The 26144-nt window shown below is 44.2% G+C and overlaps 1 protein-coding gene across 1 annotated transcript; it reads right to left on the bottom strand.

Annotated features, from left to right (window-relative positions):
* Positions 1-1830: 1830 nt before the first annotated feature.
* HNRNPL (heterogeneous nuclear ribonucleoprotein L) lies at positions 1831-21569 on the bottom strand. The gene is made up of 13 exons (XM_018576934.1): positions 21404-21569; positions 13423-13541; positions 12975-13215; positions 12344-12429; positions 10785-10881; positions 9716-9788; positions 8056-8130; positions 7513-7793; positions 7309-7430; positions 7024-7225; positions 5616-5673; positions 5251-5346; positions 1831-2010 (listed from the first exon to the last, which is right to left on the bottom strand). The coding sequence occupies exons 1-13, from the start codon at positions 21515-21517 to the stop codon at positions 1952-1954; spliced, it is 1623 nt and encodes a 540-aa protein (XP_018432436.1). The 5' UTR covers positions 21518-21569; the 3' UTR covers positions 1831-1951.
* Between the last annotated feature and the right edge of the window lie 4575 nt (positions 21570-26144).

Genomic DNA, 26144 nt, shown 5'->3' with positions numbered 1-26144 from the left:
CTAGGTTCGAATGAGTCACCGGTCACACATTTTACCGTAATCCCACCCAGTTTTTCGGCGGTGGAATATGTGACCACCAGTAGGTGAAGCATTCCAACGCTTTCTCAGCTGTTCCAGGGCAGATCGGCATCGCATGTACAAGTGAACCCATCTGCCCTGGAACAGCTGATCGGTCCTGGAATCACTTCCGACTTTGTGGAATGTAAGATCGCACTCAGATAGAAGTGACATTCCAGGACCGATCAGCTGTTCCAGGGCAGATGGGTTCACCCATACATGCGATGTTGATCTGCCCTGGAACAGCTGAGAAAGCGTTGGAATACTTCACCTTTTGCCGGTCACATATTCCACTGTCGAAAAACTGGGCGTGATTACGTTAAAATGTGTGACCACGTGACCGGTCACATTCCAAACTAGTCACAAACTTTGATAGAACACAGGCAATTGTATACCTGCTGTGCTGTAGTTCAGACCTGTGCCGCAGACTTTGCCATACACATGGTGCTATGCACACATGCTGAATATGAATTTGAGCTTTTTAACCTAGTTTCAAAAAAACCATATTGGCGTTATGGCGTGGTCTCAGTTTGCTGGCTCGTCAACCATGCAATGTGGAAATCTTAAAATGTTGGATCTGATTTTAGGAATACCATAATTACATTTTATTGTGCTTTTGACTTAAAAGGTCCAACTGCTCTGGCTAGTTTTGGTTGGAATGCAGTTTTACCTGCGTACATGCACAAGAGCGGATTGGAAAGCTGTATGAAGACATTACTTTGGACTTTTGATGACTCATTTTATGAGATTGTGAGCAGTATATAGTTTGTTTCAGTTTATGTATTGGCTTTGAGATTGTTTAAAATGACAACTGCTAATGTCGCAGGCTCATTTGCATGGCAGTGTTTTACATGTTTTCCCATTTAGATTAGCTGGTCTTGTTTTCACAAATACTTTCTAGATTACTTCTGGACCTGCTTCCACTAGGGCAGGCAAACTCCAGTAGTGATCCAACCACAAATCCCCTCATGCATGTGCCTCTGGGCTGTCAGTCTTGCAATGTCTAATGGGATTATTAGTTGCACCACAGCTGGAGTCTGGCTACCCCTTCACTAGAGGTTTCACCCCACTCCCTGTGGACGACATCAGGTTGTGGATTACTTTTCTTCCCTACATGGGAATTTGTTACACCCATTTCAGTGGGTTCAGCGCACCATTATTCTTCTGATTGATAAATTACCATCTTGGTATTGGGCATCAGGTTGATTGTGGCCTCCCCCTGGTTAACTTCACAAATAATGAGCCCTTAAAGTAAAGAACCATAAGCTTAGCTCACTGACAGAACAGCAACTCCTGTTGTGAAAATAAAAAGGGAGCCAATGTACAGTTCAGCAAAAACAACCAGGCATGAATGACACCACTCCTTGCAATTTAAAAGGCAGTTGTCAGCTCACAAGAAATTATAAGGCATGTGCACATCTGCCAGGATTTTTTTTCTGCACTTTGCAGGGCCTTTAATAAAAAAAAAAAAAAAAAAAAAAAAAAAAAGGGGCAGGGGGATGATGGATGGACAGACCAGGTAACAGTGTGCATGCATTGCAGAGAAATAGTGACACACACACACACCTGTACCAGTTGTGCATCGTACAACATGTGCATTGTTCTGCCTAGCTTCCCACACACTTGCAGCAGCACAGGCTAAACTTTTAGGGAATTCCAGAACCCAATGTATGACAAACACTTCACTCAAGTCACAGGGGCTAAACATAGAAAGAATCGTAGACAGTCATAGGAACAAAAAGGTTTCCAAACATTTTATTAATATGTGCTAAACATGGAGCACACAACCATACACTTAAAAAAAAAAATCCAAAAATAAAAAACTAGCACAAGAATGTAAACTTGTACTAAACAAGAACTGAAGGGAGGGAGTCATCTTGCCAAGGTGTTGATGTTACGATGCATGCTGGGCAGTGGAGAAGCACAGCTTCAAGGTGTACGGGTATGGCCCATCTGAAAGTAGAAATGACAATAGAAAGGTGTCACAATGCTGGCTCACATGTAAAGTTCAGAATGAGTTAAGCAAATTCAATATCACAGAAATAACAGCCAGGGCCTAAATCAACCGGCTTTCACATTCTCATTCATTTCTATGGGAATGCCAAAACACAATTATAAAATGGGTCAAAGGGAGGTTGAGCGCATCTGTTTAATTCTAATCTCAGTTTCAAACAGACATTGATACAAGCCCAAAATACATGAACACAGGCTCTTAAGTGGTGCTTGCAACAGCAGTAGAGGAGAATTGGCAGCAGAATTAGAGACTTAGATTTCATTCCACATCTTGTTTCGCTAGACAGCATCTGACCATGCAGACCCAAGGCCAGACTGCAGGCTGAATTGTAAGACACGGACCTCCAATAAAACACCATTATGTACATTTGTCAGTTTCTCACATCTATCCATTTTGCTTTTGCCAAACACACAACTAGTCTGGTGTGATTTAGTGCTTGGGGTATGAATGATTGTATTCCCATGGGAGGAACAAATCCCAATGTGAATAATTCCCTCTGTTGAATGACAAATGCAGTGGGGTGTTGCAATGCGGTAGTCCAACTGCTGCATACAGAAAATTCTAGAAACCAGGAATTGACCTTTATGACACTTTGTGAGACCATTCATTACAATAGACATTTCATCTATTACACAGTCATGGCCAAAAATATTGGCACCCCTGCATTTGTATAATACACCACTTTGTGCAGGGAATTGTTGCAATTACAAATGTTTCGGCATTCTCCTGTTTACTTTTTGTTTGTATTGGTAGGACACAAAAAAAGTTGAGAAAAAAAAAAAGCCAAATCTGACACATTGCCCAGAAAACGCCAAAAGTGGACTGGACAACATTGGCATCTTCTCCAAATTGCAAGAAATCATTGCATTCTGAGTTTTGGTGGAAAAGCATGGACAATCTCAAGAGATCTTAATGTTCCTGTGGCCACTGTGCGCAACATTGTCAAGAAGTTCAGTCCATGGCACTGTAGCTAATCTCCCTGGACGAAAGAGAACAATTGAACAAAGATTGCAACGAAGAATTGTTGGAATGGTGGATGAAGACCTTCCATCAACTTCCAGACAAATTCAAGCTGACCTTCAGACACAGGGTACATCGTGTCAGCTCACACTATACGTCACCATCTGAATGAAAAGGGACCCAGGAGGACCCCACTGCTGACAAACATAAAAAAGCCAGATTGGAGTTTACCAAAAACTTACCTGAGGAAGCCAAAGTCCTTTTGGGAGAATGCGCTGTGGACAGACGAAACAAAATTACAGCTTTTTGCTAAAGCCCATCATTCTACTGGTTTCAGAAAAAGAAACCCCTTCTTACCAAGGCCTTTTTTTTGGCACCCATGTTATAATCCACATTTTAGGCCTGAAAATGACTTCAAACCCCTAAACATTATATATTTTCTGAAAGCCAGTAGAAAAAAATGTTGGCAGTTACAAATTTTTATGTTGCATATTAGCGCAAATTATCAAACACCAAAATTTAGTGAAAAATGCATTTAAATGCCCTAAAACACAATACCCATTTGTCTTAAATTATAAAAGATGGTTACAACAAGTAAAATCGATCCCCAACATGCCCACTTTAAAAATTGGGTGCATCCGTGACAATATTCAGTACCCCAAAAAGTCCATAGACGACACTTTAAAAGCCCCTACAGGTCATCAGTTTAGAGATGCACATAAATAATCGGCCCGAGAATTATTGCTCTCTAGCGTCCGCGGTAATACCCAACCCAAACCCAATGTGTAGCACGATCAAAGTTTTCATATATACGTGAAGACAAGCGTGCTCGAGGGGGACTTTAAAACCTTTTAAAAAGTTTTCCTCCTTTCACGTTACTTGCTATTACATAGGGGGGCTTACAAGCCCCCCCCCCCATATGATAACATATTGGCAGTGATGGGTACTCTTTAAGGTGATACTGGGGGCCCAAGAAACCTAGCATCACCTTTCTACTTTAAATAAGTTATTGAAGTGCAATGACAGCTATGGGACCAGAAGGGATGTAATCTGCATCGCTCCCATGGAGCGGGGTATATTGGTGAATGGACGATCGCTGCTCTACTTCGCCGCTTCCCACCCAAGATGCTGGTCCCACAGGAGGGGCAGCGGTGCCCGCGAAACACGGTGGGGGTGTCGGGAGGGGGCGGCAAGTTTACCGGCCCGTAGAACCGATCTGGCGACAGCTGAGTTGCCAGAATCACTTCTATTGTAAAGCCGGACATCGGCTTTACAAATGTAAACAGAGTCCCAGCAGGTCTGCTCAAACGGGTCATGAAGGCTTTGAAGAAAAAAAAAAAAAAAGAAGTCCCTACAGTCAAACATGGTGGAGGTTCACTGATGTTTTGCCGCTTCAGGCACTGGATGTCTTGACTGTGTGCATGGCATTATGAAATCTGTAGACTACCAAAGAATTCTGGGGTGCAATGTAGGGCACAGTGTCAGAAAGTTGGGTCTCCGCCAGGGGTCATGAGTCTTACAGCAGGACAATGACCCAAAGAACATGTCAAAAAGCACCCAGAAATGGTTTCAGAGCACTGGACTGGCCAGCAATGAGTCCAGATCAGAACTCCATGGAGAACCTGCGGAGAGATCTCAAAACAGTAGTTGGGAAAAGGAACCCTTCCAATCTGAGAGACCTGGAATAGTTGGCAAAAGAGTGGTCCAAAATTCCTGTAGAGGTGTAAGAAACTCATTGATGGTTACTGGAAGCCATTGATTTCAGTTATTTTTTCCCAAGGGGTGCGCTACCAAATATTAATTGAGTGCGCCAATAATTCTGTCCAGTCTGTATTTTGGAGTTTTGCGTGGAATGTGTCAGGTTTGGCTTTTGTTTTCCTAACTTGTGTCATACCAATACAAACAAAAGAAATAAACATGAGAATGCTTAACATTTGTATTTGCAACAATTTTCTAAGAGAGGTGGTGCATCTGACAGAAATGCAGGGGTGCCAATATTTTTGGACACAACTCCATATGGAGTACAATTTTATCAGCCCATTTGGCTCAGTGGAGTAGGGCTTCAGAAGGATGGTGGAAGGGTACTGAAAAGAGAAGTTTATAGCACTGAGGGCATAAAGAACAAACCCTCCCCTTAAGTCAAAATCAGAAGTAACATTTTCTTCTCAAGTCACAAGCAATTTAAACGTTCTCTCATCCAAAACACAATAAGTACTTACTAGGATTCTTCATCTGGAAGTGATTCAGGAGGCCGAGTGTTTCAAGGGCATCGCTCTTAGATTCCCATTCAAGCAGGCCAGAGGAGCTCCTCTCACCTACACAGAGGAAGTGAACAAATATTTAACAGATTACCAACCCCGACACATTAATAATCCCTTCCGTAGTATAAATGATTAGGAATTCCAAAGTGCTGGTGAAAGGTCTCAACAGCATTGAAAAAAAACAGGGCAGCAGAACAATGTGTGGTATATAAATACTTTGTTGAGGTTGCGCTGCCCCATCTTGAAGATTGATCGCAGACTATTTCATCTGCTACTTTAAATTGTGCAGCAAAAGTTTCACCGTTACATCACACAATACTTACTTTTGCCAGAAAACACTTTAACAGAAGATGGTTTCTTCAGACCCAGTTCCTCACAGATCTAGACAAGACAAATAAAAATGGTCAGTTTAGGCTGACTGAAAATCAAATTTAAAGCAACACCTGTATATGTATACATCTACAACACTGCAACCACCATACCAGGCCTAATAAACCTTGATCAATTCCATATTGTGGAACTTTATAACAAATCTATGCCAATTAAGATCGCAGACAAAACTCTAGAGCTGAGCCCCAAGTAAAAAAAAAAAAAAATGTACCCAGATATAAAAGATCAGTGATAACAATGATCACTGAGTGGGAAAGCGAATTACATTGATGATCCTGTTACAATGGCAAAACTGCAGCTCTAGTGGGATGCAAATTCTACAGATCTCAATCCAAATCAAGCATCTGTGGGATGTGCTGGAAAAACAAGTCCCATCCATGGGAGGCCCCAACTTACAAGATCTGCTACTGACAGCTTGGGGCCAGATACCTCAGCATAACTTCAGAGGTCTAGTGGAGTCTATGTCTCAACAGGTCAGGGCTGTTATGGCAGGAAAAAGGGGCCTACTCATTATTAGGCAGGTGGTCATAATGTTATGAGTGATTGGCGTCTATATGTTCAGATATTTGCATTTGTAATCCATCTAGTATAAAAGGGATTCATATTACCTTCTACAATGCACCATATCACTAGACTGGAAAGTCTGAACACTGAACAATTGAATGCTATACTGCTTTGCACAGTGCTGTGCTTAGAGGAGAGAAGGTCACAGGGATAACCTGTAAGCTAAAAGGACAGCCACTATTACCATGATTTCAGGTGGGTAAGGTAGCTGTACAAAGCCCATACAGGAGGTTTTGCAGCTATGAGACAGGACATTTGGGCTGAACATGATCTTTGATTTGTCTGGAGTAAAATTGAATGCTTTGTAGCAGGTGCGACCAACCAACATGGGGCTACTTTACCAAATCAGGTTTCACAAGTCATTAGTCTTTTACTCCTCACACCCACCAATATCTATTTTAGAATGCCACCAAGGACAATACCATAACCTAAACCTCTACAATGAACTTCTCTTGCTTCTTTCGGATCTGTCTAATATGGAACAAAATATCAATTGTGTAAGATACCTGCTGAATATGTCAAACTCAGAGCCGTCATGTGCACACTTCCTGCGTTATGTCAGAGTAATTAGCTCTCAGTTCTCATCTGAGGACTGCAGAATGGATTAGCCTTTATGTTTGTTTAAGGGAGAGAGTAGGCGGTCCAATATTTTGTTCGAGAAAATTGGGCAGGGCTAGCACAACCCAAAAATGCTGTGTTGCCAGCCCACAACAGGACTGTATTGCACTGCGGAGATAGCCAGCAAACATATTGCTCTGAGAAACTTCACCGTCTTACCTCAAGGAAGTTCTGCTCAGTCACCTCTGGAGGAGCATTGAAGAAATGTAAGACATTACTAGGCTGCTGGATGCGATTCTTGGCGGCTTGCTCTGGGGATGTGAAACGGTTGTTCCGGGAGCCACTGAACACCTTAAAACTGCAAGACCCATCCTCCAAGCCATAGGACTGACCAGGCACAATAGACTGCTGCTTTGAAACACTAGAAGATTTAAGAGCATGCTAAAGTAAAATGATACAAGCCAAGGAAACAAAGCAAACAAGAAGCTTTGTAAGACAGCTTACCACACACTAAGCTTCTGCCCGAACATATAATTGTTGTTTAGATGGGTAAGAGCTCTGTCCACCGCATATCCGTCACCCATTTCCACCATGCAGGCTCCAGGCTTGCTCTTCATGAACTTGACCTAAAGAGGCGATTGTGGCATATTAAACAGCAGTCCACAGCCATTGTATCCCAGTAGTCTTCACCTAAAAGATGCCGCTTACCTTCTCAACATTGCCATACAGACAAAACACGTTGAACACTCTGTCACAATTCATTTTGCTGGGGTCGAGTCCATACACCATCAGCACTGGACTATCAGCATGAGGACCATATTCTGGAGGTGGTGGTGGAGGGTGACCATATTGAGGTCCATAACGATTTGGACCCCTGCGGGGAGCTCCAACAGGAGGAGGACCCATCCTGCGCCCCTCATAATGTGGAGGTGGAGGACCATATGCATCATCATGATAGTGCCCATGGTATCCACCATGAGGATTGCCACCTGCAAGTAAAATATTGAAGTGTTTTTTGTTTTCTTTCATTATGTATGGAGGGATTTTACACCACTAGTAACACAGGATAACCAGTCAGTTTATGGTAAGGGAGCCCAAAGAGGAACCAAAAGCGCTCCCACTAATACTGTAAAATACAAAAAGATTCTCAACCAGTGGCACATGCACCCCCCTCCCAGGGGGCACTTCTGGTTATTCAGTTTATGATAATTTAGAATATACGCCATCCAGACCATCAATGGATTTCCTTACCATACTCTGCAGGGTGGTCTCCCAACAACGGTGGGTTCCTCTGGCGTTTGTTAGGGTTACCTCCTCCAGCATCAACTAAAATATTTGAAAATAAAGGAGCAATGAGTACCCCATAGCGTGCCGAGTCAAATCCCCACTGTCTAATCAGAAAGTGACAGTACAGCCCCCCCCCCCCCAAATATACCGATTAAAAGACCCGTGTATCAAGGCTTTGAAGCACAAATCTCCCCATTACTAGACAGCCAAATTCACATGAGATTACCCAGCCAATACCACCTCCCCTAACTAAAAACACCCTACCACGTTCTGCAACAAAGTAACCTTGATATACAGATCCACCCATTTCCCCCTCCCAATCAAACACCAACCCTGACTGAGCACAAGACATGTCATTGGAAAGATTGAGCACAAAGATTGAGAAAAGAATTTACTTACGGCTGAGTCCCATTGACAAATACATTTCTGTATTTCTCTTACCATTGGATACCTCATATGTGCGTAAGCAGAGCTCTGAAAGGTGCCGCCCCGCCATACACACGCAGCGACCCTGCATCACATGGTTTCAGTCATGAGTTACATCGAAGGGAAAGACAACGCAACAATTCTGTAAAAGGATCACATGTTGCTAACATGTTTCTCCATGTTCTGTGTGCTCCATGTGCTTTGTGTTGTCTCTTGTGGTGATGCTGCTAGCTGGTGTCTGACCCCCGTCCCGCGTCCTGTATCTTGTCGGGGGGTGTGAGCTTATGTTCGACTCTTCTGGACTTGGTTGAGGTGAGGAGGAATGGTTTGTTTAATGGAGAGTTTTTGAGGATCGCGTTGTGTTAATGTTGTAGCATGTCCCGTCTTTGCCTGCCATGGCGTGTGCCGACCCACTTCTGTGCCCGTTACATGACTGTGTTGACTGAAAATACACTGCTATGGCATATGGCACTCAAGGTTTCTGTACTTGTTAAAAAGAGAAATGTCTGTTGTAGTGTTGAGATCATTCTCTGTACTTGTCATGCCTGCAGCGTGTTCATCTCTGTACTTGTGACGTGTTGAGGCCCCAGATTCAGCGACTTGTTCTTGGATCACCGTGTGATGTTCTTCGTGTGTGACCTCTGCAGAAGGCATGGTAAACTCTGCGATGCATGTCTCCGTGGGAACTCACTACACTGTGTGTTTATTTTACAATGTGCAGACGGGGGCCCTGTCAGTCCTGGACCACGAGAGGGAGCTGGAAAAAACTTCCGGCTACAGGGAGGCCTCTGAAAACCAACACCACCACCTCTCGGGTCAGCTGGAGACAATGCCCTCATGACAGGCAGCACTGAACTGGCCCCTGCACATACATTCTAGTATGTACCTTGGAAAAGAAATGTGTTAGCTTTGCTCATGTAATGCCATTGTTTTCTCCAAGGAGAAACTGTCTGGTGCTAAAAAAAAAAAAAAAGAAGTAGCAGGGCCTTAAGCCAAAGTATTGTTGAATTGTTGAATAGGTGTCCTCACTGACAGGCATATACTTAAGCCGTCTGACACTTTGAAGTAAAGCAGCCAAGTTCCTTGGTGTCCTAGAGAAATCAATGGCATTGCCAAGTGTGACGTGCCAGTCTGGTGCATATGATCAGACTAGTGAAGAAAGCATGTATAGAAGGAACATAAATAGAGAAGTAATTACCTTGTCCGCTTAGTGCTGGGTTAGTGTAGTCCCAAGTGTCCTGATCATTTTTAAAGACGTTCAGTCTTGTAGGCTTAGAAGAGAAGGAAAGGTTAGTTGATTATTAGGTGAACTTGTATAGATTTTAAATGGCGGTACAAACGAACAAACATTTCCCAAACACCAATGTGTGATTGATGCAACAAGCATTCCGCATTCCTTTTATGCCCCTCCAATTTCATGTTTGTGGAGGATACTTTGGGACTACAACACTGTATTTATGCATTTTCCTTTAACCCTTTTGTAAGGTATGAATCAGTTGGAGAACTATGGAGTTAAGGCTTTTCCCCATAGTTCTCCTTAGGGTAACGGGAGGACACAAACTAGCGTCCTCCCATTACCTTAAGCTCAGTATACCGCGAGCTGTAGCTCGCAGTATACCGAGACGCCGCAGCTGAAGCGGATCCCGACAATGTCTGGATCCACCCAGCTGCGTGACTGACATATCTAGAGGCAGAGCCACCTGTCACTCACACAGCTGGGTGTATCCAGACCGTTTTGTGGGGGACTGTCCCAGCTGAGGCGCTCAGGATATAGCCCGCTATATACTGAGCTTTGGTTCACAGGAGGTGGTTAGTATATGTCCTCCCATGACCCTAAAGAGAACTATGGGGGAAAAAACAATTACCCCATAGTTCTTTTAAGCACCCCCCCCTTACAAAACAGACTCAGAGCCAATAGAGCTTCAACATTAAAAAAATTTGAAGTGTTTTGTACAAAGATAATTACCTTATCTGCTTAGATTAGGAAAGGTCACCCCAAAATGTCGAACCACAATGGCTGCCAACAGCCCATTTTGGGGAGAAAAAAAACCCAGGGGAACCTCCAAACTGCATCATATGAGAAGAGCTTTTTTTTTTTAGGGATGGAACACATGTGGGTACAGTAGTGGCAGCCAAATAGGTCCTAATTTGTTCTCTCTCATACCTTGGGAGTGAAATCCAACCCCCAACCACCCTCAAAGTAGTTTTGCTAAAGTTTTCTCCACTCTGGCCAGGCAATAAAAAGGAAATAAAAGTGCTCTACTTACCTTAGCATATTCAATCTTTAGTGTGCAGCATCCAGAATATATGTCAGCCCCATTAAGGGAAGCCTTAGCACGCTGAGCACTCTGAACAGAGTCGAATGTGCAAAAAGTTAAGGAAAGGGCAAGTTGCAGATATAAAAACAATGTTTTATGTATTATTTACATTGGCTAAACCAGTCACCTGGATAGCTTCTGCACCTACCACTGTGCCTAGGAATACAAGCCATTATAATGTGCTTTTACAGTACTGCATACTGTAAAAGCAGGCATAATGTAGTTTGGGCTGTTCCATACAACCTAAAGTACTGCAGATATATTCAAAGATATTTCAAATTGCTAGAGTGAATGCCAGGAACACTAAAGTCAGTGAAATGTCTGCGACACATGAAGTTTGACAGGAGTGTGTAATTACATAGTGCTGAGCATAAGCTGGGCATTAGAAAGGTCAGCATGAACCGATCTCTGTACGGACATGGACGGGAGGAAGAGTCTACAAGAGCCACAGCATTGCATGTGCATGGGTCAAATTCTCAACACTTTACTGGCTCCAAAGGAAAAACAAATGCACTTTTTTTTTAAAGAAAAGTTGTGCTTTTCTGAAAAGGAGGAATTTCCCTTTAAGATTACAAAGCTGAATGTGGAAGCTCTGACATCAGTAGCATCAATGGAGTTGCCAACTGCACAAAGCTTAAAACTGAAAAGGTGCCAGTATTCTTCTATGGGACTTTTTTTTTTTCTGAAGAGAGTTAGCTAGGGTCTGGTGCCCAAGATGACATTTTTGTTATGCATCATATTTATACACGACTACTACTGCCTAGTTTACAGCTTTATTACAACTCTAACAGCACTAGATTCTCCAGATTACAATTACTGGCCTAGAATGTCACACCACCGATTGAAGCAGTATGGCACGTGTGGCCACCTCTTCACCCAAAAGCGGTGCATTTATCTCCTCTTCCACGACAACTCAAAGTGCCACTAAACAGACACAACAAGTGCTTTAAAGAAGAGGTTCTTCCATGGGAATAGGGCTTCATTCACACTTGCTTTGTGGTCTATATGCAGACGAAAAGGTCAGGCTAGGTGCTGTGTTTATGCCATTAAATGTGTTAAATACGTGTTTACATGCATTCCGATGTATCTGGCACCAAATCGCTCTTATGCATTTAGACACGTGTTTACAAGTTAAAGAATGTATTCCTGGGTTCACTTTAGTTCCATCTCTTCTAAAAGCAGCTAAACTGACTGCAGATAAAAAGCATTACAGATGCAAAGTGAATAGATTAATTGGAAGTTAGATGCATATATACAAGTTACAAAACCCATTTTAAATGCATATAAAAACACATCTAAATCACACCAAGTGTGAATGTAGCCTGACAGAAATCTGATGTCAGTTGGATAATCACTTCCTGCCATACCACCTTTACAAATTTATTCCGGCGTGATAAATTCCTAAACTTATGTATTAAGCAGGGACTGTTTCACGGTTACACGAACCAACATTTAGTGGCACTCTAAGCGTGACAAGAGTTCATAAATTTACAGAGCATAAAGGATATTCCACCATAGCTTGAACTCCGTTCTTCCTGAAGATGACAATCCGCTGGACTGGTCCACATGGATTACAGATTGTGTAGAGCACATCCTATGGGAAGAAACAAAAAACTCTTTAGTAATGCTGAATTTAATACTTTAGGGCTTATAAACTTTAAGCCCTCATTTCACACTGTAATCGGCTCGCACATACAGCTCCGCCTCTAGCAGCTCCCAGGAAGGACAGGTGCTGCGTGTGATTAGTAAGCAGCCCCCGTCCTCTATAGGACTAGGCGGCCGTACGCCCCCGTACGCTCACCAAGTGCAGGTCCGTAGGGGTTCATGTTTTCCGGCTTGGGCGCAGACAGGTTCTATCCCATCAGAGTACAAGTACGTTTACCCTCACGGGCGTGCGAGTGTACGACCGCGTAGTCCCACAGAGAAGGACTGGGGCTGTGTACCAATCACACGCAGCACCTGTGCTTCCCCGGAGCTGCTTGGTATGGCCCTGCACGCAGCTGTATGTGCAGGCCGATTACAGTGTGAATGAGGGCTTAAAGAGAGAATTGGGTACCAAAGTGTCATTTAAAGTCTTAAAAATAAAAAGATAGCTGGAAACCAGGACAAAACAAATGCGAGAGATTGCTTTTTACTTACTGTAGTGATAGAATAGATGGGGTTTAGGATGGTGAACAAAAGGATGTTGTTGACTCCTCTGGAATCATCTCCCGTGTCCACAGGGCGGGAAATCTTTTGACTGGTTGAATAATTAATAAAGGCAGGATGACCCCCCACGTAGATCTGGTTGTCTGCAGCGTAGTTTACAGCATTGCAAGCTCCTAGAATGTCCTCAAACTCCACCAGGGCCTGCCTTTTCTTCGGCATCACTACTACATAGCTACAAATAAAAAAAGGACATATTAAAATCATACTATGGCAAGACTAAATCCCCATAATATGTCTTTAACAGGCATAGGGATTTACGGAATTTCACAAGATTCAGTAAATTAAAGGCCAGGCTAGCCAGAAGAGGTTTTAATGCTGCAAACAGCAGTATCCTATATCATAATGCCATTTATTTTTAAACAAAAAACCATCACAATACCTTATTTGTCCAAACTCCTGAAGTGCCTCAGCAAGATCAGCTTCCACCACGCCATCAACTAGCCCCCTCACGTGGACCACCGGGGAAGCCGGGGTCTTGTGAGGGTCGTCGTATCCTTCCTGAAACACGAAAGAGGCAGAGCTTGATAAAACAAATGACGAAAGCACAGCAGAGAGTAGCTCTGGGTATAACATTAGAACTGCAGGAAAGGTGGCTTTGTTTTGCCTTTAAAGGGCTATTTTAGTGACTCAAGTTCTGCTTTAACAGACCAAATCAGAAGGATCACAATACATACACAGGTTAAGTACCTACATGCATTACCATTTGTGTTCTTACCATCTCACTGCACAACCTGGGAAAAACAAAAACAAAAAAAATTGCTCACCTTCCTGGATCACCTCCCAGCCAAGGAGGTGATTCCAACTCTCCAAAGAATACGCAGAAGGTGGAGAACACAGAAGCTGCATTGCTGAACCAGGAAAGAATAATGCCAGCTGCCTGTGAAGTGTGGCAGAGGTGTGCAAACTACAAGAAAGTGTACATATTAAAATTGTAAACCTGAGTACACATAAGAATGTGTTTGCAGCAGTTTACCATTTTAGTATGGACTTCAGCAGCCAGAAAAGCATCATATGTGAATTCTTATTAAGCAGCACATGTAATTGTTTTTATGGTTTATCTTAGACGATTGCTCTAAAATCTGACTTTGCTAGTCTGAGATTCAACGCTACCAGTCATAGTGCATGCATTAAACAAATCCATTGGCCAAATTCCACACAATGAGATCTTTTGTAAACGTCAAGAATGTACCCACAGAGCCAGCACAGTACACAAAAAGGGCAGTGTGAGCTTCCCGATAGATCATTCATGCATTAAAAAGATCATTCATGCATTAAAAAGATCATTCATGCATTAAAAAGATCATTCATGCATTAAAAAGATCATTCATGCATTAAAAAGGCAAGGTCTGCAATGTTACAGTGTAGAGAAGGTCTATGTCAGCTTTCAAACAGAGGATTGGACACAGATCTTTACTATTGCTTAGAGCAAAATATAACATTTTGTGGTACCAAACCAGAAGTCATCTATATACGTTTGCTTACACTTTAAAGCCCATTCCCACCTCAGCGGAGGTATTTTTTACAAAAACATATGCCAGCAATGTACGCCGAGTGTACATGACAGGCATATGCAGTTGCTGTATATGAACACAAACTGACTTCTTGTCCTCATCTCCTCCTTCAGCTTCTTTAAAAATGGCCACCTCTTTGCTTTGCAAGCAGTTTGTGTATATTGACACTCCCTCTCCCTGTTCATTAATATTCATATTGGCAACCGTCCCATCCCTCCCACCCGGACAGTATTGTGACCTGGAAAGGCAGAGCTGATTTTGTTAGTGACTCACAGGGAAGGGGGTCAGCTACTTTACAATCTGATACCAGAGTCAGACAGCTTGATGGAGAACATTTTTAGTTTGTAGGGCTTTATGGACTTAGAAAGTCCATATAAAGAATGAAAAAAGCCAGCAATGCGCGTCATGAAAATGTGCACACATACATCACTGCACCACTACATTAAGCTGAATGTGGAAGCTCTGACATCAGTAGCATCAATGGAGTTGCCAACTGCACAAAGCTTAAAACTGAAAAGGTGCCAGTATTCTTCTATGGGACTTTTTTTTTTTCTGAAGAGAGTTAGCTAGGGTCTGGTGCCCAAGATGACATTTTTGTTATGCATCATATTTATACACGACTACTACTGCCTAGTTTACAGCTTTATTACAACTCTAACAGCACTACGATTCTCCAGATTACAAGTACTGGCCTAGAATGTCACACCACCGATTGAAGCAGTATGGCACGTGTGGCCACCTCTTCACCCAAAAGCGGTGCATTTATCTCCTCTTCCACGACAACTCAAAGTGCCACTAAACAGACACAACAAGTGCTTTAAAGAAGAGGTTCCTCCATGGGAATAGGGCTTCATTCACACTTGTGTTGTGGTCTAGTTGCAGATAAAAGCATCTAGATGCAAAGTGAATAGATTAATTGGAAGTTAGATGCATATATTACGAGTTACAAAACCCATTTTAAAGACATAAACGCATCTAAATCACACTCACACCAAGTGTGAATGTAGCCTGACAGAAATCTGATGTCAGTTGGATAACCACTTCCTGCCATACCACCTTTACAAATGTATTCCAATGTTATGTTTGCGTTCATATGCAGTTGCTGTATATGAACACAAACTGACTTCTTGTCCTCATCTTCTCCTTCAGCTTCTTTAGAAATGGCCACCTTGGTGTATATTAACACTCTCCTGGTCATTAATATTCATAGTGGCAACCACCCCAGACACTATTGTGACCTGGAAAGGCAGAGCTGATTTTGTTAGTGACTCACAGGGAAGGGGTCAGCTGCTTTACAATCCGAAAAAAAAAGCCTGCAATGCGAGTCATGAAAATGTGCACACATATACATCACTGCACCACTACATTACCACCGGAAGCACAGTATGAGGCTCCATTCGCACACAGCGGTAGCGGTTTCCTGTGCAACCACGGCTTACGCACGTTTGCAGCTATTACTAAAGCCGCAAACGGCGGAATCCGCCAATAAAATTGCGCTTGGGCGAATTTGCAGGACATGCGGTTATAGTCTGAACAATGCAGTGCATTTTTTGTGTTTAGCGCTGTTCTGCGAGTGGGAGGGGGGTGCCACTATGAATACTAATAGGGGGTGGAGAGCTCAGTTGTAATAAATACATATTGCTTGCAGAGCAAAGAGGCTGCCATTTCCATGAGAATATGAAGAGGGAAGCTAACAAAAAAAATACCCCACAAGTTTGTGTTCATATACAGCAACTACATATGCCGGCTTCATGTAGACTCAATGTAAATTGCTGGCATAATTTTTTTTAAATACCTCTGCAAAAGGTGGAAATGGGCTTTAAGGTGTATGATAACCTAGAAGCATTGATAGCGAAAAACTGATTGCTAGTGATAAAAAAATGTTCACTGATCCATAAAACAGGCCAAAAAAAAAATATTTGAAATCAATAAACGCGCTCTTGGAACTATAAATGCGTTTCTCAAGCAGGAAGAGCTCAGCAATTGCAAACCATTCATTCCAGACAGAAATTGGAATGATTGGGTATTGATGTGCAAAGGTCCAGGTTTGCACACGTTAAACTTTGAATAGCATCTAGCAAAACCTATACTGCAAGTGTTTATTTTACTAGAAGCACATGTATGGCCCTTCCTCTCCACTTTCCCAAAGTGAGATAACGCCTTCTTTATAACTGCTACATACATGTTCCCAGTCACGTCATAACAAACAATTGCAGTTTTCTGGAAACTTCAAAGATGGGAAGAATCCTGCTTAGTTCTTAGGGGGTTGGAAGGAGTTGTATGTCCAATGCCATCTATTCTAACCACTAGCATCTGCCTGTAGAATCCTATATATAATCCTGCCCCAAACAACTAGAAAAAAGGTAAGAAATATATTTTTAGGCATGTTGTGTGCTTAAGAATACAAACACATAGTGGTGGTTTTGCAGTGGAAATACACTTTAAAATTAGTAATTGAAGCTTCCATTAACTGATTCGCCAAGAGCAGTCATTGAGGGAATATGAAGACATCAGTAAGTGCCTACTTGAGCCTTTGTTTTTACAGAATAAAATAAAATCAGAGCATGCAATGCCAATAACGGAACAGATTAAGGTTGTGTTAAACCTATGATTAGGCAGTCCACACAAAGATCCTGAACTGGATATCAGCACCCCAATTTCAAAGCAGAGGTGTCAATCCAAGCAACCAAGATAGAAAATGCATGCAGTCCTTGGTCCAATGCAGCATTGAATTGTGTAGGGGACACCCACGGCAGTTATATCAGCTCCGGACCTGCTGTCTGGATTGGTGAAAGATCTACATTCATGGATACACAGAGAGCCGAAAAACAGCACTGGCCAATCTCAATCAGGGAAAGTCAGCTGGATGGCCATTGTCCCTCCTAAGGATGGAAAGGAGTGGTTGACAACCTGCACAGCTGAGTCAACAATGTACAATGAGCATGCATCTGTTTACAAAAAGGTCATTCAATAGCCAGATGGTACATGCACATGCTTCACACCATCTGTCTATATCCAGATTCAGAGTCTCTGCAGAACTAAGCTTGCTTTGGTCCCAGGAATGACTCAAGTAGAATGAACACACAAGAGCAGCACTTCACCCATTTGCATTCATTCACCGTTTGGTCTTTTTCAGGATTGGCTGCTTTTAATATAAAGTAGTTGATTTGCAGAAGGATCTCAGATTCATTGAGGACTCAAATATGTTAAAAACCTGAACTGAAATTATATAGGACCTGTTTATACTATTCAATTGCAATGATGCACAAGACTGCTCAGTGCACAGACTTTCATTTTGAATGGCAACCCAAAGCATCCAGGCAGAAAAACGAAAAAAGTTAGGTTTTAATGTGCAACAATGCACAGATGAACCATTCATTTGCATGCAAGTGCAGCTGGCTATATCACAGGTTCTAATAAACCATTTGACATGTAGTTACAAATAGAAATATATATCTATCTACACATACATATTTCTCCTGAATCGTCTGGAGTGGAAGGTAACTGGGTGTAAAGAATGCCCGTCTGTTTAGGCCTGGCTGCCCATAGACTAGGATTGGGCATACAACTGGGAAAAACTGAGTCAGACCTGATCAGACACCATGTGTGAAAGGGACATTAGTGTCATTGTGAGTAACTTTTTTGTAACCCCCAAAACTGTTGTTGGCATGCTTGTAGGTATATAAGCTATTTCCCCTAAATTGCCATGCAGGGAGTTATGAAGTCTATAGCCTTGGTGCCAATGAATGCCAACCTAGATTTCTAGCCCACGGCATCTCTGGGCTGGGTTCCAATCAGCAAACCTGACAACCACCCAGGCTAAATAACAGGCTTATGCAGCAAATAGCGGAGGATGTGACAGTCCAGCCAGCCCAATCACTTATGCCAACATTATCAGTAGACTTGGTATTTACTTGCATACCTACTATCCTAGGGCAGGTTAGTCTGTTTAAAGTGACATTAAACCCTCAGATTTTTTAACATAAAATACTGTAATGTGTGCCTTACTGTAATCCATGGTAGTTTCCCTTCTCTTTGCTGCTCTTCCTTTTAAATCCTCATGTCTGCTCATGCTGGAGAGAACTTCCCTTTGCAGCTGAGTGCCTCTTCCTGTAGTGCTGGCCCCCACACCGCTCAGCCGCCTATCAGTCTGGCAGAGCGGTGTATGGGCGGAGACAGGCAGCGCTGCCAAAAGGAGGCTGAGCTAACCTCCCTACTCCGCTCGATCATCCTCCTGTGACAGCGTGTCAGAGAGGAGAGCGAGCACAAACACTCAGCGATCAGTGATCGCTGAGTGTTTGTAGATAATTGAGGACATGGTATGTTAACTATATCCTCAATTATGAATGAATGGGAGTGAGCTACATCACCTCCTGTTCATTCATAGTTGTAGATATAGTAAACATACCATGTTCTCAATGAACAGGAACACTCATGAAGGATTCCCGTTCATTGATAACAGGGGATACAGAAAGAGATAGAAAAAAAGAGATTTAGGACACAAAGTCCTCTATTCTAAAAGGGAAACATCAGGGGTCTGTGTAGACCACCAATATTTCCCTGAAACCCCTAAAAGCAAAGTAAAAAATACAAATATTTAATAGAAAAATGTATAAAAAATTTAAGTTAAATAAATAAATTAGTTTTTAAAAATTAAAATAAAAAAAAACATTTTCGGTATCGGTTTCGGCCTGACAATTTTTTTTATTTCTGTTTGGTTTTAAAATTTCCATTTCTGTGCACCTGAAAAAGCAAACCACCCGCCTTGAGGCCAAAATATCCTGAGAAGCTGAACACTGTGTACGCAACATATGCCAACTAGTCAGCTCGTTCACATCCAAGAGACCCATATGAACCAATGCTGGTTTGAAAGTCAAAAACTCACAGCTGGCACACTTACAGGCCAACAGACTATCTGTACACATTTTATTCTGCACCAACCCCCGACCACCTGCCTATCCCACCGCAAGACCGGGCTCCAATCCACACCGACCCCCAATTACCATCCCACCACAAGACCGGGCTCCAATCCACACCGACCCCCAATTACCATCCCACCACAAGACCGGGCTCCAATCCACACCGACCCTCGACTACCTTCCCACCTCAAGACCGGGCTCCAATCCACACTGACCCTCGACTACCTTCCCACCCCAAGACCCGGCTCCAATCCACACCGACCCCCAATTACCATCCCACCACAAGACCGGGCTCCAATCCACACCGACCCTCGACTACCTTCCCACCTCAAGATCGTGCTCCAACCCATACCGACCAACTACCATCCAATCGCAAGACCAGGCACCAATCCACACCGACCCCCAACTACCATACACCCGCAAGACCGGGTTCCATTCCACATCGAACCCCAACTACCATCCCACTGCAAGACCGGGCACCAATCCACACCGACCCCCAACTACCATACACCTGCAAGACCGGGTTCCATTCCACACCGAACCCCAACCACCATCCCACTGCAAGACCGGGCTCCAATCCACACCGACCCTCGACTACCTTCCCACCCCAAGACCGGGCTCCAATCCACACCGACCCTCGACTACCTTCCCACCTCAAGACCGGGCTCCAATCCACACCGACCCTCGACAACCTTCCCACCTCAAGACCGGGCTCCAATCCACACTGACCCTCGACTACCTTCCCACCTCAAGACCGGGCTCCAATCCACACTGACCCTCGACAACCTTACCACCTCAAGACCAGGCTCCAATCCACACCGACCCTCGACAACCTTACCACCGGGCTCCAATCCATACTGACCCCCGACTACCATCCCAATGCAAGACTGGGCTCCAATCCATACTGACCCCCAACTACTATCCCACGCCGACCCTTGACTACCATCCCACCGCAAGACCAGGCTCCAATCCATACTGACCCCCCAACTACCATCCCTCTGCAAGACCAGGCTCCAATCCACACCAACCCTCGACTACCATACCAATGCAAGATATGGCTCCAATCCACACCGACCCTAAAACTACCATCCTACCTCAAGTTCGGGCTCCAATCCACACCAACCCCCGATTACCTGCATATCCAACCTAAGACCGTGCTCCAAGCCACATGGACCCCTAACTACCATCCCACCTCAAGACCAAGCACCAACCTGGATCAAACCAGCCAACACCATAGCAAGTCTGGCTGCCGACCCCTACAAATCCACAGAAGCCCATACATCGCAACACCGGGCTCCAATTCACATCAAGCCTGACTACAAGCCTATGTGATCCATGGCCTGGCCCACATTAACCCCGATTACTAGTTTTTATCCTAATACCAAAGCCCAATATGCATCAATCCCGACTACCAACCCAAACCATCTCATGACCGGAGGCCAATCTGCCTCAACCCGGACTAACAGGCCATAACCATTATAAACCCAGGCAACAATCTGCACGAACACTAACCAGTTTTGTCCTCCTCTTGGGACTGGGTGACAAGCATTACCAGCTCTCACTATGGATGGCGTGGAGGACAATAGCACGCTATACTGGTCCAGCCATTGATGTTATTTTTACAGAGGCCCTGGGCAGGCTTCTGGTGGCCCTGAAGAATCTTTAGATGTCCCGCCATCAGCACACTCAGCCCTATAATTGCTGTGTGTATATATATTGGTATGTACCAGAGAGCCCCTGTTGGCCCTTATAGTGTGTAGAGAACTACAACGCCCACAATCCTGTTCTGGAAGAAAGCTACGCAATGCATACCGGGACTGGTAGTCCACGGTCTATAGAAAGACCATGAATGAGAGCGGTATAGAGCCTGCAGCGATCCACACAATAGAGCACGGCCAGCGCTCGGTCCCCACACGACTTCGTCACTTACCACACTGGCCGCCACGTTGTCGTCCGTCCCGTCGGTCTTCTGTCTCTTCGGGGCTCGGCCGCCCTCCGTCCCGTAATAAGCTGACCTTCCTCCCACCGCTGCAGCTGCCGCCATCTTCAGTGCTCCGCCGGGACTGAGAAACCCGTAACATGGCGCCGGGGCTAAACCCAGCATGCGCCGCCTACTCACTCCTTCCCAATAGGTCCGCGGTAACGCCGCTCCTGAAAGACTTCATGCTTATTGGCTACTAGAGCACGCCACTGGCCTATCCCAGCTAAGCATATAAAAGAAAGCAAGAAAAGGCGGGCTGTAAGAGGTCGCTATTTTATTGGGGGAAACTTCCGCCCATAAAGCCGCAGGTGCTCCCTGTCCTGGTATCTGATTGGCTGTCCGCCGCGAAAGCCAGGAGGCTTGAGGAGTTGTCGAGCCGCCATCTTGTTCGTTGTTAGCGTGTAATGGCGCCTCATTCATTAGATGTGTTACTGAATACGTGACGGTGCATGACCGATAATAAAGAATTGGATGCACTGTAAAGAAGTCGCAGCTGCAGAATTACCCTCATTTTGTCCCCAGTGAAATGGGGCATTATGGGAAGATGGTGGCATTGTTAAAAAATGAATCAATAGACTGTGTACCTGGTTGCTATGGGCTACATAGACGCTTTTCCACCTGTGATATACACACGGACCTATTTATGTAGCAATACAAAATATGTTTTCCTTGGTTAATTTTACATACTGTTTCTGCATGTTATAAATATAATAAAGCCTATTGGCAGCCTGTTTTTTTTTTTAAATAGAATAGTAAAGTGTTACAGTGTTCCCTCTGTTCCTGTGACTCCCATACAGGAAATGGAGGTGAAGTTGTCACCAGAACAAGAAGGCACAGAGACCTATAAAAAAATAGAATTAACAAAAAAGCATTAATGGCGCTGCAGCATAACAGCGTGCACCCGGCCTTCAGCTATCTGCTGTGACAATGTATAAAGTTTTCACACATTCAGTTTCTTTAAGGCAGCCCCTTTATTTATAACGGGCCGTCAACACATGAAATAATGTACCTGCGCCACTTTTCTTCAATGCAGTGCAGCACGACGCATGGATGGTTCACGTCTGTCCCCTATCACTAAAACGCAACTGTGTTGTTGTGCACTGAGTATGTGCATTGGGATGCCAATTATAATGAAAGGCAGAGCTCTTCGTTTCATGTGTTAACATGCATTGCGGTCCTGCGTGTCACGGTCATTATGGTCATGCGTGTTACTGCAATGCCCAGGAATGTAAAAGCGCAAATAAAAATATATAGGTTGGTGAAAAAATGCCAATGAGAGAGTTACCGTCTACACCAAGGGTAGGCAACCTCGGCACTCCAGCTGTTGGGGAACTACAAGTCCCATGAGACATTGCTAGAGTTTGACACCACAGGCAAGCCAGCTGAAACCCAGACACGAGACACCAAGCGCAGATATTGGCACATTACATTTTTGACAGATGCGGCGCCTGAGGTCCCCACCAAAGTGCAGGGACCTAAGGTGAGACCCCCACACAGCACTCTTGAAAGCCTGCACAGACCACCTGAGACCCCACACAACCATCTGGGAATCTGCATAGTCCACCTGAGACCCCACGCAGCCATCTGAGAGCCAGCATAGCCAACCTGAGACCCCACATCTGGGAACCCGCATAGCCCACCTGAGACCCCACGTAGCCACCTGAGAGTCCACATAGCCAACCTGAGACCCCGCGTAGCCATCTGAGAACGTGCATAGCCCACCTGAGACCCCACACAGCCATTTGAGATCCCACCTGAGACCCCACAGAGCCACCTCAGAGTCCGCATAGCCCAACTGAGACCCCACACTGCCACCTGAGACACTGGAGACATCAGGGCGCCACCCCGAAACAACACAGAGTATGTAGCTTCATATTATTTTGAATTGCTGTATCATGCATTGCTGGGATTTGTAGTCCTCTACAGCCAGTCTCCTTACTCCCTCCCCCGGCTGTCTCTTCTTGCTCTTTCTCCTGGCTGCCTCTCATCGCTCTCTCTCTATATTTTCCCCCAAAAAAATTGTTGCACACGGCGCTAGAGTGTTCAGGTTTCACTTGAAGGAAAGGTGGCAACCCTACTCCCAGAGGCATCATGGGATATGTAGTTTAACTGCAGCTGGAGTGCCAAGGATGCTTACCCCTGTTCTACATCATTTACTGCACCCTAATCCTGAAAATTAAGAAAGGCATAGTTAAAATTGCCTTTAAAAGTAGGCTAATGTTATTGCGCACTCCACTTTCACCGTGCCTGGTCTCTGCCGCGCTGCTGTTTACACTATGGACAAACACTGATCCGGCTGTTTACTTACTGGTTCTCCGTATCGGCCCCCACGATGAAGCATTGCAGCACGCCACCAATGTGCACCCAGGTTGCTCTTCTCCTATTCCCTATTGCAGGTGCTACTGACCGAATCTTTGCCAGATATGGAAGAAAATGTAGTGATAACTCGTAGTAATGTAGAAAACAATGATGTTGTGGTGCACTAAGAAAAAATGCAGACATGCTGCGCTGCTGTTCCTCATTTGTAGGGATTGGTGACGAGCCTGGGCTTGGTGCAAACCCAATTAGTCTCAGGCCCCATTCACACTGAGCGACATGAAAATCGCGCGATTTTCCGCGCGATTTTATATGAGCGACTTGTCGCGCGACATCGCGCAACTTTTTCCTATTGGGCTGTATGCAATCAGGAGCAAAATCGCTCGAAATAGGAGCGACAAGCTACAGCGACGAGCTACAAGCGATATTGAGCGATATTGAGCGACGAGATGTGAACAGCTCCATTGAAATGGATTGGAGAAGCTACATAGAGCGATATCGCATGGAAATATGAGCGATATCGCTGCAAAAATCGCTCGATAAATCGCTCAGTATGAATAGGGCCTAAGGCTGCGCAAAACTGTGACTACCATCCCCAAGCTCCCGGCCCAATTAGTGGGGGTGGGGAATGTGCCTGCCACAACTCTCCTGGCTATGCCGAAGTAAAGTGAAGCAAACGTCTATTTATTGACACATACTGTCATAACAAATCGCAACGTTTCGGGCCACACTGGGTCCCCTTCATCAGGCTTGAAATGACAACACAACTTAGACGTAAACCATCTTTTGTAACCATAGCAACAGTGCAAAACAGTGAACACCGTTGGTATATTTACACTGCGAAAAGTTCTCATCCCCATACAGCTACCTCCTCATGTATCACTTCCCCCTCCCTTTTAGATTGTAAGCCCTCACGGGCAGGGCCCTCCTTACCATCTTGTCTCAAATTGTATTGTGATTATAATGTCTTCCTTATATTGTAAAGCACTGCGCAAACTGTTGGCGCTATATAAATCCTATATAATAATAATAATGTAAGCATGCATGACAATTTATACCTGGAGTTCAGGTGTAACTATGGTGCATAGACCAGACACAAGCTGGCATGTCCCAGATTCAAATGTTATCTCTCCTGAAGATTTATGCACAGTTTTTTACTCCCTGTGCCCGTTCCTTAATCACACAACTGAGGTGCACCTTGTGCAGTCAGCGCGTCTGCTCTGCCCTTGCTTACTCAGAAGTCTAATCTAAACAAGGCCTGCTTGTAAAGCCCGATAATCATCTACAAGTCCCAATATTTGTTCTTTGTTGAAAAATGTCCATCAGAGATGTAGCGGGATGCTTTAGAATGAGCAAATAATGCAGCCTGGCCACCCAATGCCGAAGCACAATTGTCACACATGTGCGAGCCCATTCATTTTACATGGACTGGCAGCACACTGTAACACAGTACAACGCGCACCTGTATATTTTTACAGACACAGAGCACCCTAACACACACTGTGTGCACTGTGGAGTATGTATGCTGTATAGGGTTGCCACCCGGGCAGTCCGGTTTTGGAGTGTTTGGTACATGTCCAGCCAGAGGACACCCGGACACAAGACACTCAGTGCCAACACCGGCATTTTCTGACATATGTGCCTGCCGAGGTCCCCAGCAAGCGCAAACTCAGGCAGCCGCATCTGCCTGAAACCGGATCTTCTTCTGAGCTGCGGGTGCCTGTAAACAATTTATGTAAACATCGCCTTCTCCTCCTCCGGCTCCCTGGCACATCGCCTGTGGACCCCTTGTGAGGCACCATAGCCCAGACAGCCCACCTGAGAGTCACATAGCCCACCTGAGTGTCACATAGCCCACCTGAAAGTCACATAGCCCACATGAGAGGTGCACAGCCCACCTGAGTGTCACATAGCCCACCCGAGTGTTGCATAGCCCACCCGAGTGTTGCATAGCCCACCCGAGTGGCGCAAAATTATATTGAGGAAAAAGAGGAGAAAAAACGAACAGTCATCATCAAAGTGTAGTAAAAGATGTATGTAAACTCACTCACATCATTTTACTACACTTTGATGATGACTGTTCGTTTTTTCTCCTCTTTTTCCTCAATATAATTTTTTTAAATACAGAGCTCTCTTTTTTCATATATATACGGACATTTTTTCCAATATTAACTTACTGGTTAATACGATTATATTATGTTCATTACAATATTTAGGCCTTTCTAGGGCATGCCCTTACTGTGTGTTCTTTATAGCATTGTTTAGTATCTTTAACAGAATGCAGCCACACATACATGTTGGTCTATGTCTTGTTGGTATTTTTTGATATAAGTGCTATAGATTTTTTTTTTTATTCCTATAATAAATATATATT

The sequence above is a fragment of the Nanorana parkeri genome, unplaced genomic scaffold (genome assembly GCF_000935625.1).
Source record: "Nanorana parkeri isolate BGI_ZX_2015 unplaced genomic scaffold, ASM93562v1 scaffold80, whole genome shotgun sequence".
Classification (NCBI taxonomy): Eukaryota; Metazoa; Chordata; class Amphibia; order Anura; family Dicroglossidae; genus Nanorana; species Nanorana parkeri.
This window is presented reverse-complemented; position numbering and strand designations above follow the sequence as displayed.

Excerpts from the sequence above, each read along its gene's own strand:
- HNRNPL (XM_018576934.1), bottom strand. The coding sequence starts at position 21,517 with ATGGCGGCAGCTGCAGCGGTGGGAGGAAGGTCAGCTTATTACGGGACG. Across the intron at positions 12,430-12,974 it reads CCATCTATTCTATCACTACA|GATGTGCTCTACACAATCTG; the intron begins GTAAGTAAAAAG and ends TTCTTCCCATAG. Across the intron at positions 9,789-10,784 it reads TAAAGATTGAATATGCTAAG|CCTACAAGACTGAACGTCTT; the intron begins GTAAGTAGAGCA and ends TTCTCTTCTAAG.